Raw genomic sequence first — 15,198 nt, 5'->3', positions numbered from 1 at the left:
CACCTTTGAAACGGTGGTATCACCTGCAGCCTGATCTTCCTGCTTCTTCCCATTAAAATACACCTCCCCACCATAGTCCCACGGCACAACATCATCATTTTCATATGGAATGGGTCCCGGTACCGTGATGGTAACTGGAGCCGCATCTTCCGGCGCTGACAAGTAGACAGGGTCAAAATAAATGGTTATTGTTGAAACATCCTCCTTCTCCAGATCAACTTTCTCAAATCGGAGACTTCCCTCATCCATCATTCTCTGAACCGTCTCCTTCAATACAACACACCCATTTGTAGCGATAGTGCAAGCAACACAACAATTATCACAACCCGGAAAAACTCCATTTTTTAACAACTGTCTCTTGACCACAGACATTGGAATCCTTATCTGATCCACGTCCATCACCCCAATTTTCCTCTTATCCTCCGAAATTGCATTCACCCCCATCTGACCATGCGTCGGCATGGGATTAGCATTAACATTCGGCGATGGTGCAAAATTGATGGCTTTAGAATCCACCAAATCTTGAATAACATGTTTAAAGGCCTTACAACCCTCAATGTTATGCCCGGGAGCACCAGAATGGAATTCGCACTTGGCATTCTCATCATAATTGGCAGGCCTCTGATCTGGTCTTAACGGAGCCAACGTCCTCAGCTGAACCAAACCAAGATCTTTCAACTTCTTTAACAGAAATGCATACGTCACGGGTGGCCTATCAAACTGACAATCAGTCATCCTTCCTCTCACTTGATACCCGGCCCGTTGTGTTCTCTGCTGAAATGGTTGTCGTTGCTGTTGCTGTTGTTGTTGTGCGGGTTGATTATCGGCAGGAATGGTTACTGCAGCAGTATGCTGGTAGTAACGATCCCTACCATGTCCTCTCTGAGCATACACAACACTCGTGTCACCCTCCTTCTTACGCTGACCGTTCCCAAATGGCTTCTTCGATCCAGACGACGAAGCATTTCCCTGTATCTTTCCCATTTTTAACCAGCTTTCAATTCTCTCACCAGCCACTACTATGTCTGCAAAACCAGTGACGGGACAGCCCACCATCCTTTCCGCAAAAGTCCCCTGAAGGGTACCCATGAACAAATCAGACATCTCCCGATCCACTAACGGTGGTTGAACTCTGGCAGCCAACTCTCTCCACCTTTGTGCATACTCTTTAAACCCTTCATTCGGCTTCTGAGACATACCCTGCAACTGGGTACGGCTAGGTGCCATGTCAGCATTGAATTGGTACTGTTTAAAGAAAGCATCTCCCAAATCCTGCCAGCTCTTAATATCTGATGATCTCAACTTGGTATACCACTCAAGAGACCCGCCAGATAAGCTATCCTGGAAGAAGTACATCCAGAGCTTCTGATCCATGGTGTAGGCAGATATCTTTCGGACAAAGGCCTGAAGATGAGTTTCCGAGCAAGAACTCCCATTGTACTTATCAAACGTGGGCACTTTAAACTTTTGTGGGATCACAATCCCCTCAACCAACCCCATGTTTGTCATATTGATAGCCCTAGGAGAGGTATGGCTTTCCAGAGCCCTGATCTTTTCTGCCAGTACCTGAATCTCTTTGTTCGGCGGTTGAACACCATATTGACCAAATTGCTCGTTCAGCACAGAGAACTGATCTTCTTCTTTATCCTCCACAGCCCCAAAGAAAGGAGGAAACTGATTATCCTTCAGAGTATTGCCCACAGGACCTAGTCCTCCGCCTGCAGCAAAACCAAAACCACCACCATTGTTGATAACTACACCAGCAGTAGTTGCCTTCCTTCTGGGATCGCCACCATCCCTAGAACCACCAAGACCATTGTTGGAGGTACCCTCTTGATTATTGCCACTATTGGCAACCGAAGCCCGCTCAAGCTTCTCCACCTTCTCAACAAGTGCTTTCTGCCTCAAGGCGAACCCTTGCATGATGTTGATCAGCTCACTCATCTTCTCTTTCAGCTCGAGAATGTCGGCGTTGGGTGGATCCATCAGTTTGGGTTTGTTGCGTCTGGTAGGGTATCTGTGCGGACGAGCTACGTGCAAAGGAATGATCCTGCGTGCGCGAGCAATGATTCCTGAAACAATCAAACACGTTAGAAACCGACACCTGCAAAATAGAAGACAAGTTATTATGATTCATGCATGAATGCAATGTCTATCCATATGAGGAACACTCTGTCTTTCGATCCTGGTTTCATTGAGATGGATAATAGTCCGACAGCAACATTCTGACATCAATCATCTGTATTTACCATACAGGGCAGAGAGTTATGATTTAGCAAAGATATCACCCGACCATGTGTGTGTTATGTGAGTGTACACAAAAAAGCAAATAAAGTTTGAAGATCAATCATTAACTGATAATAACCATTGTATAGCAACAGTGCACTACACGTGCGAGAATCATACATCATGTTTGATACAAATCAACTTTACAATCCTCCAGAATCAGAAAGAAATACAAGCAAGTGAATTTCGTCAACATGCCTGACGGTAATCCAACACATGATAACACTGCAATAAAAGCTAATCTGAAGAAGGTCTCACAGAAGACTCTGCACCATCAACCATCCTGGTAAACTTCATAGTGAACCTGAGCTCAGTGTTCTCCAGCCGAAGTCTTCCCACCTCTTTCTTATGAATCTTCATCTGTCGGAAATAATGGTCCCTCTCAGCAAGATAATGAACTTTCTCGGCCATAATCTTCGCTTTCTCTTCTTCCTTAACCCTTAGCTTCGCTTCCCACTCTGTAGTAAGGGCTTTGGCTCTAGCTTCCCTCTGAGTCTTCACAAGGACTTGTCTCTTCTTTTCATCTTCAATAATCCTCAAAGCTCTAGCCAACTGCTCTTGGGTAAGGTCGTGCTCCTTCGTGGATGACTCTAAAGCTTGGCTGATCTTACAGTAATAGGCGGTGTCTATCTCAAAACGCTTCACCTCCAGAGCATGTCTCTTAGCCTGGTCTTCTGCTTTCCCTTTGATTTCCTGATTAGCCAGTTTAATTCTAGCAACACTCATTTCTAACTCAGTCTTCTCTGCTTGCAGTTGATCTCTTGCCCTTCTCATCTCAAGAAATTCATTCATACTGACAGAAGAGCATGGCTCCTCAATCAACAGGTACCAAAGATCACCCACAGGAAATGGCAAACGAGTGAGCTCAACCCTCTTTCTAAGCCAACCATCAAATGGAGGAAAAGACCTGCTATTAGCTCTACCACAAGGAATCTTACCTTTCCTTTGAATGCGGCGCCACGCATCAGACACTTGCCTCAACAATGCCTGATTACCCTCAATCGGGAAGTAGAAAGACTCTTGAATCTCATGCTCGAAGGGAGGAACCTCCATAGCAAATCCCATTTGTCTCTTAAAAAGTGTCGGGTTATAATTGATACACCCTTGAACTCGTATAAGAGGCACATTGGGAAAACTCCCACAACTGTAAATAAAATCTCGTCCAGCCACATCATTGTGAGTCCAAGCTATGTCCTTGGCTCGTAAACCCATCAACTTGGTTGCCCAACTTACATTATGGTCAAGAAGAACAAAGGCACCCCTGGAAGGCAAATATCCCATGAACCACTTATATAACAATTGAGCACAACATCTAACCAATCCTCCACGCCGCTTCTCGTTCCGATTATGAACCGAGTAATAAACATCCCCGATCATGGTAGGAATGGGATTCCTCTGAGCAAACACCTGGATAGCATTAATGTCCACAAAGTTCTTCTGATTAGGGAACAGGATGATTCCATAAATGCCTACGGCAAGTAAAGCACAAACGACCTTCCAATTACCCAAAACAGCATGCTCCTTGGCTTGGGCCTCCAAGAAACTCAGATGAAAACCGGGAAACTTTCCCTTCTCCTTCAAACCTTTCTTAGTCACTTCCGAGCTCAAATAAAGAGCACGAGAAATCTCAACAATGTCAGGTTCTTCGTTAGTGACATAAAAAGGAATCTGGTTTCTGACCCGAATGCCCAGAATACCGGCATAGTCCTCCATTAAAGGTCCCAACAAGTAGTCTGGGAAGATAAAACATCTCAAACCCGGATCATAAAACTGAAGAAGAGTATGGATGGCACTCCTATCCCTATCTGTGAGCCTGAAAACCATCTTCATAATACCACCATAAGCCTCACGGAACATCCCCACATGGTCAGGCGTAATCAATGCTACCATATCTTTCAACACGCTAATCTCTGGATCAAAGAAACTGTAGACAACATCATCTTTTAGGCCGGCCCTCATGCTTGGAACAAGGATGCCTCTCAACCAGGATCTCAATCAAGAATGTACCCTGCATATGGATAAACATGAGTTAGATGCGGATAAATGCAAAATGGGAATGATGCTGATGCATGAATACAATGCATAGTGCCATCCTCCAAGTCATCTGAACATCAACTATACTGGATTCCGGTCTCTGAACTGATCACAACCACCCAAGGGACTAAGTAACCACAAATCCAACTCAGGGTTCCGAAATAAACGGAACCGGAGGATATATCATCATCATCACAGGAAAGCCACAGAACGGATAACCACAAAACCATCTAAACCAGTAACCCTTAAATTCAACCCGGGGATCCGAAATAAACGGAAGCCGCTGATAAATACCACGGACAGAACTCCGGCGTGTCAGAAATAAATATCCATAAATCCGACTTATAAATAGAACTCAGATCACAAACCGAACCAAAGTCACCATCAAAGAGTCACCAACAGAACCTGTATCTGTAAGAATCAAACCCTCCCCTCACAGGTGAATTCTAATAAGGTCATCCTAAGGCGGATAATGGTCTCGACAATCGGACAAGATACTCAACGGGTTTGCCCTTTCGGGTGTGCCGTGTAGCTCTCATAAGATCATCTAAACCAAAGATCCGGGAAAGAACGGTCACCGAAGTCAACAGCTCAGAAGAGATAAGCCAACCATAGTGGAAACTCCACAATGGGAAAGCTCCCTCAAAAGAACCTCGTCCGGCTTGTGGTATATCACGTCGCAACAACATGCCAAACCAACATGTGAGGAACGTGAGACCACACTAATCCTAGGTGTATACTCGGGCCTGGGTTTTAGCCCCACTCAGAACACCCACCCCAAATCATAGGAACCACACCTGTCCAGAATCCAGCACAGTGATAATATGATGCATGCAAACATATATGCAAATATATACAATCACAGTATAATGATCACAAATGCAATAAATAAGACAGTAAAAACAACCCAAACTACTCTAAAAACTACGCTAGAGAGTGCTAGGATTGACTCGCTTAGGGAAGATGGACCAGCAAGAGGTCAACTTCAGTCCCCAGCAGAGTCGCCAGTTGTCGCAACGCGAAAAATAACCGGCGGGAAAATACAGAGCCTCCACCAACGCTATTCATCCTATGACGGAAAGGGAGCGCATGACTAACCTAAGAAAGGGAAAGGAACGGTCTTACGACCAGAGATTACAAGGTACGGGAGTCGGTTACGCAAGGGGAAGGTATTAGCACCCCTCACGTCCTCCGTACTCGACGGGATCCACGCTCAAAAGATAGCCCAAAGAATAGGGAAAGGTTGCTAATAAAACTGCTCAAATAAATTGCACAAACTGGAATAATAAACAGGTGGATGAAGAAAGAAAACGGAGGAAGTGGACTCGGCAGGATGTCGCATCCTGGGCCTACGTAGTTTGTCAGAAACAAACATCAGAGTCAACATAGTTCGGGGAAAAGGAGATATGCTCGCTAAGACATCGCGTCCTATGCCTACGTATCTTCTCTATCCAGAGAAGAATCAGAGCACTCGTAGCTCGGCTAACACACGCCGAAACAAGACACCAAAAGAGAGACGCTGAGATGTCAAAAGAAACACCCAAAAGGAAACAGATTGCCAATACATGGACTTATATCCGACTCCCAACAATAACAAAACCAAAGGAAACAGATTGCCAATACATGGACTTACACCCGATTCCTAACAACGACAAAACAAAAGGAAACAGAATGCCAATGCATGGACTTATATCTGACTCCTAACAATAACAATCAAAACAAATGAACCCCGAGATGAACCCCAAAATGAATAACGATCACCACAAATGATCCCCAATACGAACCCCAAGTAACAACAACCGTCACAGATGAACCGCAAATATGAACCCCAACTGAATAACAAACCCCACAAATGATCCCCAATATGAATAACAGAAGAAATTCCCAAGGTATGAACATACCACACGCGTCCATGCTGAGCAAACAAAAACTCACACTAAAACAAAGAAGAGGGTGGACACACACAAGACAACACAGCAAAAAAGAAAAAGGGTGCCCGGAGAGATTGCTCGCAACCTCCTGCCTACGTATCTCATCTGGTATGAGAATCAGGGCGACGTAGTTCCCTTTAACAGGGGTACAACACTCTCCTAACCAAAGACCAGGGAAACAACAAACTAATAGGAAGACTAAGACTCGAGCCTAATAGTTGTCATGCAATAAACAATCCCTAAGTTGAGATCTCTAACAAGAATCCTACTTCCTCAGAAATCAATCATACAACTCCTACAGAAATGGAGATGAGAAGAGGAAAGCAGATAAACACACTAGCACAAGTGAACAAGCATCACACACTATATCCATACAAGAGGCCCAAACAATGGGTAGGCTTTAGTCAAGAGGGGTCATATCAACCTCGACAAACAAGCCAAACTGTAATGGGTAATCTGTAGCTCTTAACCACCAACATTGAACGTTAGGGTGAAGCTGGTCAAAATGGTAATGAGGATGAGACCTCATGCTCTTAACCCTGGCCAGGGTGAGCTCATGACACAGAAAGCGTGGGGATCCAGAAAGTGGGATCCTATTCCACTTGACAGACACTGGACAAAGATCTTGGGTACATGTTCAAAAGCATCAGCACGTAGTGCGAGCATAAAGAACGACTCACTGAATAACAGGGGATTGGCTACTAATCCCTTTATCCGTCAGTTGCCTCTACTCTTGGAGGTCTTATCAAGTAACACATGCCTCATCTTGGAGGTCTTTGGCACAATCTGTAAACAAACACAAACAGAGCCTCTTAAGGAGGACTTCCAGCAAAATGCCTGCCAAAAAGGTAACAGGACTTCCAAACTACATGAAGTAAGAAGATAACTACCTAAGTGGTGTATCAACCACAATCCAAAGCTCAAGTAAGAGCTAAAAGCAAGCAACTAAGGTACCTGTACAAAGGCTAACCAGTTAGTACTTCAGACATAAAATCAGAAAACAAACAGTGAAACCATCCAATTGTACACAACTCAATGAACAATGCTCAAGCACTCAAATGAGCTCAAGCCTATCACTTAGAACCCTACAAAACAAACAAAAGTTAGAATTCAAATCATTTGCATCTCACAAAGTGAGAGCAAATCAACCATCAATGCTAAATGTCCAAACCTGAAACACAAAGCACAGTTAGTTTATGCACAAAACACTAGTACAAAGACTAGGTCCAAAACCAAACCAAATGATCAAAACAGAACCCAATCTTCCATATATTGCACATTCAAACATTTAATAAAATGTCCTCAAAAGGACCAACATCAATGCACAAGGAAAGTACCTCAAATGGCTCATGCTATGCAAAGACCAACAAATGAGCACAAAATGGACATCCAAATTAGAAAATCCAAATCAAATCAGAAATGTATGCAATGGCTTTGAAATTTTCTATGCAAGTTCCACATGTCATGAACAATCAATATGCAAAAGATCACATCCAGAAAGATTCAAATGACATGTAAACAAAAATGCAACATTCCAATGTCAAAAATGTGACACAAATTGTCACATTATCCTCCATGTGTCAAAATGAATGATAACATGTGAGGAAAAATCCAAACCAATGATCAAAAATTCCTATCGTTAGTGAAGATCAAGCACACAAAAAATTGGATCAATTGGCTCAAAGATGAGGATTTCACAAAGCATTGATCACAACATGTCAAACTAGCACAATGTTCAATAAAAAAATCACAAATCACAAACTAGACATCAAAAAAATCATGAAATTAATACCATAAAAAACTAGACATTCATACAAAACTAGGAAAAAAAGTTGGAGTTAATTTGGATCATTTTTCTATTTTTTATGCATTTTACAAAATAAGCAAAAACAATTGAATTAACAAAATAAATTGGAGGGAAATAAAACATTTGAATAAAATCAGAATAAACATGAACCATCAGATCAAGCGCGCAAAAGCAATCAAACGGTCCATATTTGAACATCAAAACGCACAACATCATTTAACACAGTCATCCTGCACACTAAGCAAGTCAAACGCACACGCAAGTAGTCAAAGCAATTGTAACCAATCAAACAGACACGCATGAGCCACGCAACAAACAGGTAAGCACAATGAAACGATGCGTTTCATTTAATGAATCAGCATGCATACATCAACACTTCAAACACGCGTGGCAAAGTCAAACGAATATCAGCCAATCAAATGGACATGCAAACACACACGTGGATCCAGGTAAGCAAAAACCCTAGCAAATACCAGACGTCGGAGCTGTAGCTCCGGTCGTCTTCTCCGGCGACATTCCAGTGGGGTTCAACACGATTTTTTCCAGAAATGCACAAATTATACACCATTCGAAATCTCTTCTCATGCACATTCCAAATATCAATTCAACTAAACCTAATTCCTCATGTATTCTCTAGATCGAACGAAAACATTATTGAGATCTAAACTGAAAGTTCACATAACATGCTCAATTCTCATCCATTTTCAATTCTAATTATATCTACATGTTCCAGGCAATGAGATCTACACATTTATATCAAGAAAACAACAAAAAGAGAGATCGAATTTCAACTCACTTGGAAATGGAAATTGCTGTTTACGCGTGCTCAAACTCTCAAAAGCTCCAGATCTACTCCAATATCCTTGACTTGAAGCTTTGTGCAAGAATCAACAGCTGAAACCACCTGGATCTAGCTCAATTTCCAAAATCCATTTCCATGAAGATGCACTTGAACAGCTCGAAATCTTGCTCAATTGTCCAAAACAGAGGTTGATTCTTGATCAATGAAGGATGATGATCAAGAATCTTGAAGAATTTTTGGTGTTTGTGTGGAGAAATTGAAGAATCGAAGAGAGAGAAAATTGGAGGGAACTTGAAAATTTGAGATCTGAAAATGCCGTTATGGTGGTTATGGATTAGGGTTTGGCTTTTATATGGCCTGCTAATGATGCTGAAATCCAAATTAAGCCTTGGCTAAACATGATTAGTGAGAATTGAAGTATCTTGCAAAAAATGCAAATGAACTCATTATGGCCATGCTACACGTGATAAGCTCCATGTTAAGCTTCAAATTTACTTAAAATCAACCAATGGTCAACATGGAATAGTTGTTTTGCTTGTATCATAAGCCAAATTTGAATTATGGAAATTCCCTCCAAAATCATCACATGTGAAATAATGAGCATACACACTTTTCCCATGCATGGCAATGGCATATTTGAGATGTCTTGATCAAGAGAAAATTTTTGCAAAAAGAATGGACCAAATTGGAGCTTTGTATCAAAAGTTAGGCCATTTTGAATTTCCATGCACACCTTGAGATCAAATGACCATAACTCCTTAACCAATCATCATATGGACATGAGTTAGGGATTTTTATAAAGGGGAGACACAGATATACAACTTTCATGTTCACCAAAAATCCATTTGAAACTTCTTTGATCTTGAAAAGTTAAGTTGAATGTGGACCAAATACTTGCCACATTTGGAAACTTTGAATTACAGGTCACTTTCCATTTTTGGTAACTTTTGCCATGACTTTTGAATCTTCAAGGTACATGTTTAGAATGATGAATGGACCTCTTTTGAACATGATTGAGGTGTCTCAACTCATTTCCCCACCTCATAGCCCTCAGTTGACTGCACAGTTGACTTTTTGGTCCTCAGATGACCTTGAAATGCCTTTATCCACTTGAGCCTCTACCACTTGGGGAAATTGCTCAAAAATGAAACCCTAGCTCATAGCTCCTCATAACAATCATGTGATCCTCATCCCAAGACAATACCTCATCTCTTTGAGAAGCCCTGGTTGGAAGAATGGCATTGTTTAGGGTTGACCAGAGGTCACAACCCTAATCCAAAGGAACTTGAGGAAAAACTCTGAAACCCTTGATGATGATAGAACCATGATGATGGTAATATATCCTTACAAACAAGATGATACTCAAGACCTTTGAAGAATCAAGAAACCCTAACTGAAGCCCATACCCTTAAGTGGTTGATCATCAATTCATAGAGACCCTCAGGCTTGAATCATGTAACTTCTCCATCTTTTGAAAAGACTTTGGAGGATGACCTTCTTATTTCACATGAGATGCAAAATGCAATGCCTAATTCTCTAAAATATGAAATGCAATGTGTCAAACTAGTCTCAAGAAGAGGAGGGTAAATTTTGAGGTGTTACACACTGCGGTTCATTCTGCTTCCCACTGCTATATTAGTGCTTGCAATCTTTATACCTTCTTTTTGACCTACTTTCTCAGACCTTTGATTAACTATAAACGTATCATACTTCCAAGGAACTGCTTTAGTATTATCAAAAGGAAAAGAGTCAGGCCTTTGGACAACCATTGGATTAGGCATATTGAAGATTGGTTCAACTGATTCTGGAATGTAGAAAATTGGCTGAACAACAGTAGAATCTGGAATGATGAACATTGGCTCTGGAATGTTGAAGATTGGTGTTTTATTACTTAAATCAGGTAGATTGAAGATGGGTTCAATCACTTCTACCTCATTCTTTTTCATATGACTGCTTACTTGCAACACACCTTGGTTAATCAATTCTTGAATGTCATTTCGGACCATTTCACATCCTTTAGGACCAATAGTACATTCTTCACAACTCTTATGGCAATTCTCTAATAAACCTGCCTCCACTAACTTTGCATGAAAATCTCTGAGAGGAGTCTGGATTCTGGTTGCATCAAGAATCAGGCCTTCATCAAGCTCATCATCAATAGCATTCACATACCCATGAGCGGGCAAAGGATTATTTTTGACATTTAGACTGGTATCCCCAAATGAAAGAATCTTTTTCTCAATCAATTCCCTCACAATATATTTTAAGTCATAACAACCTTCCCTGGGGCGCCTTCATGGAACAGACAATGTGAATTGGGATTGTAATATGGTGGGAGAGGGTCTGGTGGATGTCCCAAAGGTCTTGGAATAGCTAAACCTTTCTTCAACAATGACTGATATAATTCAGTGTAATACATAGGAATCTGAGGAATCTGAGGTTTTCTACCTTGTCTTCATTTTTGAAATTGAGCATTTTGGCGCGGATCTAGAGTCCTTTGTTGATAAGCTGGAGCGTTGGGCGCTTGTTGATAAGTTTGAACGTTGGGTGTTGTTTGAAAAATTGGAACTGCTTGAGTCGACTGATACACTGGGACTTGTTGATTGAAAGTTGGTGTAATAGCTACTACATATGACTGTTGAGAAAACTGTGGCTGCTGAACATATTATTGTTGAGAAAAAGATTGTTGTTTTTTCCAAGACTGATTCTTTCTTCTACTACCTATCACTGCATTTGTTTCTCCTTCCTTTTTCTTATGGAAATTGCTAGATAATTTCTTGGTATTGTTATTGTTGTTGTTGTTGGAATTACTAGTTGCAATAATCATCTTGCCATTTTTTAAGCCAAGTTCCACTTTGATACCCATGGCAACCAAGTCAGAAAAACTTGCAGCACGCTTCCCATCATCCTTTCAAAAAATTCTTGTAGCACTGTGTCGACGAACCAATCTTCCAATTCTTTTTCAGTTAATGGAGGTTCCACTTGAGATGCAGTCTCTCTCCACCTTTTTGCATATTCTTTAAAGTATTCAGAATATTTTTGGGACATGCTCAACACTTTCCTTCTATCAGAATATAGATCCATGTTGTACTTGTATTGTTTGATGAAAGCATCAGACAAATCTTGGAAACAACGTATGCCAGTTTGATCAATGGTCAAGTACCATTTGGAAGAGGCACCTTTCAAACTATCTTGGAAACAGTGGATCATGAGTTTGTCATTGTCCATGTGAGCTACCATCTTTCTATAGTACATGATGAGATGACTTTTGGGACAAGTATCTCCTACATATTAATCAAGGTTGGGTGTCTTGAATTTTCCGGGGATCACCAATCCATATACAACGAACATTTCTCTGGCAGCAACATCAAAGATCTGATCACTTTCCATTGCTCTCAGCCTTTTCTCAATAGTTTCAACATTTTCTCTCAGCTTTTCATGTCTTTATTCACCTTTTTCAGACGTATCAGGTATATCATACACTTGTTGATGATCAACGAAGTACGGTTGAACTCGAGTGTGCATGGCATTGGGTGTAAAATTGGGAATAACTTGATTAACTTCAGTAGTTAGTGGAACTGTATGTTGAGTGGACTGTCCTTGAGGAGGAGGCACAAAACCATGAGTAAGACCAAAGGGAGGCCAAGTTGCTGGAGTAGTAACTGCTGGATGAGGATTAATCACTCGATTTACGATCTCAGAAACAATCGTGGGTTGAGTATCCATTTTTGCACGTATTACTTGCAACATCTCCATGATTTGACTTATATTCCCATGTAGATCTGTAAGTTCTTCATTGACTCTTTCCATCTCTTGCTCTTGCTCGACCATTTTACGTCGGGCTTGAGCTCTGGTGTTGTACTGGTGTGAAGGTCTTAGTATGGATACTATTGGAGAAGAAATGACGGGAATGCGTTTTTATTTTGAGAGAAAAAAATGCAAGTGATGACATATGCATGAATGCAATAAAACGACAAATTTTAAAAGTTTCAAGGAACTTAAGAGATAATTGCATACACCAAAAGGCAAATAACAATGACCAAAAGAAACTCATTTCATTAATCAAGAGAGTTACAAAGTTTGAGTACACTCTTAAAAGTTCTAAACACAGCTAACTAAAATCTAAACAAATTCCTAAGGTGATTCCCCTAGTAGTCTTAAGTTGAGCTTCTTAATTTGTTCTTCCATCTCAGCCTTCTCGAGCACGAGCTTGTCCACGATCAACTTCCAAGGAGTATCTGACTGAACGCTAGAGGAAAATAAATCCTTTTGTACCTTCCTCTTCTTGTTGGAGATATCTTCTTCATTCTTCATCTTTAACTTCCTTTGAAGTTTTTCATCCTCATTGTTGATGATCCGATACTTGTTCTTCCAAGCATCCCTTTCTCGCTGCGCTTTGGTCAAAGCAATCTTCAACTTCTTTGCATCAGTCATGAAGATATAGGTAGGTTCTTTATCAGCTAAAGGCAAAGGCTCTTGGCGAGGATAAGGCATTTTCAAGTTGATGGCCCTATCTTGCACCCATTTAAGATAAGGTTCTAAGGAGACACAATTTGTCTTCCCTAAAACTTTCTTTTCTAGCTTATGAACATGGCGCCAAGCGTGCACGATCTTCTCTTTGAGAGCTTTACAATCTTCACATTCCTTAAAGAACAAACCCTCTAATTTAATATTCTTTGGCTTATCTCTCATTGGATAACCGAGTTGACCACGAGCTAGGATTGGGTTGTAACTGATGCCTCATTTTGTACTAAGAAGAGGTAGATTATCAAATCCTCCACAACTATCAATGATACTAACTCCATCAGAGTCACGACTATACCAAACAATATCTGAATGCGTGAGTGACATAATCTTCTATGACCATAAAAGACCATCCTTAAGATTCCAAAAATCATGAGACCTAGGCAAGTGAGAAATAAATCACTTGTACAACATAGGCACGCAACATGTAACCATTCCTCCTCTATAAGAATTCCTCATATGAACAGAATGATAGGCATCGACAAGCAAAATAGGAACTAGATTTCCTATTAAGAAGATCTTGATGGCATCCATGGCAACAAAGTCATCAAAACTAGGAAAGAGGAACAATCCATAGATAAGTAGAGGAAAAACAACCTCAAACGCATCCACACTCCTCGTTCTAGCAAAATACTGAGCTTTGTTCATTAGAAACTTAGCTGTCAAACCAAGCATTTTTCCTTTCGTGGTCATGTGATCCCTGATCTCTAACATTTTCAAGTGAGTAGCCTTTGCAATGTCTTGATCTTTGGGATCATCCTCCAAACCATAAAGTGGAGCTTGACTAGAAATAGTAACACCGAGCAAATGAGAGTATTCTTCAAGTGTTGGCATAAGCAGATAGTCGGGGAAAGTGAAACAGTGATACACGGGATCATAAAACTGAATCAACATAGAAAGAAGTCCATTTTCCATGTCGATCTTCAAAAGAGAGACCAAATGTACATATCTTTTACTGAAAGCCTCTGTGTCAACAACCAAAGATCCCAATATCCTTAGGTATTCTAACTTAGGACTCTTGAAAGTGTACTTTTGAGTCTTTTTCCTTCCAAAATCCATGATAAACCTAATGTTTGCAACAAAAGTTCCTAAGTTCCTTAAAAACTTTGTTAAAAAATGATGTTTATGATGCATGGATGCATGAATTCACACACATACAAACAAGGGTCACACATAAATAGGGTTCAAAGGTTTGACGTCACGAGCATGAGGCCATGGGTCTAACCATCCCAAATGTACTATGGGTTTATTTTGTACCTGTACATTGGGTTCTACAAAGGTTCCCAAAAATCATTGACCCATCTTTCGAATATTATCAACACGCCAATTACTCGGGAATTAATAATATTCTCAAGAGAATCTCATTTGAGTGTAGCATCGCATATCAACTATTTCAGATTTACACCTTCATAGTCATCACACTACATCCTAAATACCAAGTGGGGTAAATGGGTTACTAAGGTCCTCAGCTTCTCAGGTTACCCAAATCAATATAGTATGTGTTTTCACACTTGCTTGATCAACAATACTAATTGTAAAAGGAACCTCCACATGAGTGGTGGATTCTCAAGTCAGCTTGTTGGAGATTAAACTCCCTATAAGCCTTCTTGACTATACCACACCCTATCTTATTTATGTACACTCAAGTCCAGGTTAGGACTTACATCACCATACAATGGATCACCCAAAACAAAGATCCAAACAAATAAGGGAAACAACTAATAATAACAGCACAAATATAATCAAAATAGGCTTACTCCTCTAACAATGTCTCCCCAGTGAAGTCGCCATTTCTGTCACGGTGAGAATCGGAT

At 40.8% G+C, this 15,198-nt stretch overlaps 1 protein-coding gene across 1 annotated transcript; it reads right to left on the bottom strand.

The window, feature by feature from the left end:
• Positions 1–13,783: 13,783 nt before the first annotated feature.
• LOC127137914 (uncharacterized) lies at positions 13,784–14,443 on the bottom strand. Its single transcript, XM_051064321.1, has one exon. It carries the CDS (start codon positions 14,441–14,443, stop codon positions 13,784–13,786), a length of 660 nt encoding a protein of 219 aa, XP_050920278.1.
• Between the last annotated feature and the right edge of the window lie 755 nt (positions 14,444–15,198).

The sequence above is a fragment of the Lathyrus oleraceus genome, chromosome 4, assembly GCF_024323335.1.
Source record: "Lathyrus oleraceus cultivar Zhongwan6 chromosome 4, CAAS_Psat_ZW6_1.0, whole genome shotgun sequence".
NCBI lineage: Eukaryota > Viridiplantae > Streptophyta > Magnoliopsida > Fabales > Fabaceae > Lathyrus > Lathyrus oleraceus.
The sequence above is the reverse complement of the archived record's forward strand: the minus strand, read 5'-3'. Positions and strand labels throughout refer to the sequence as shown.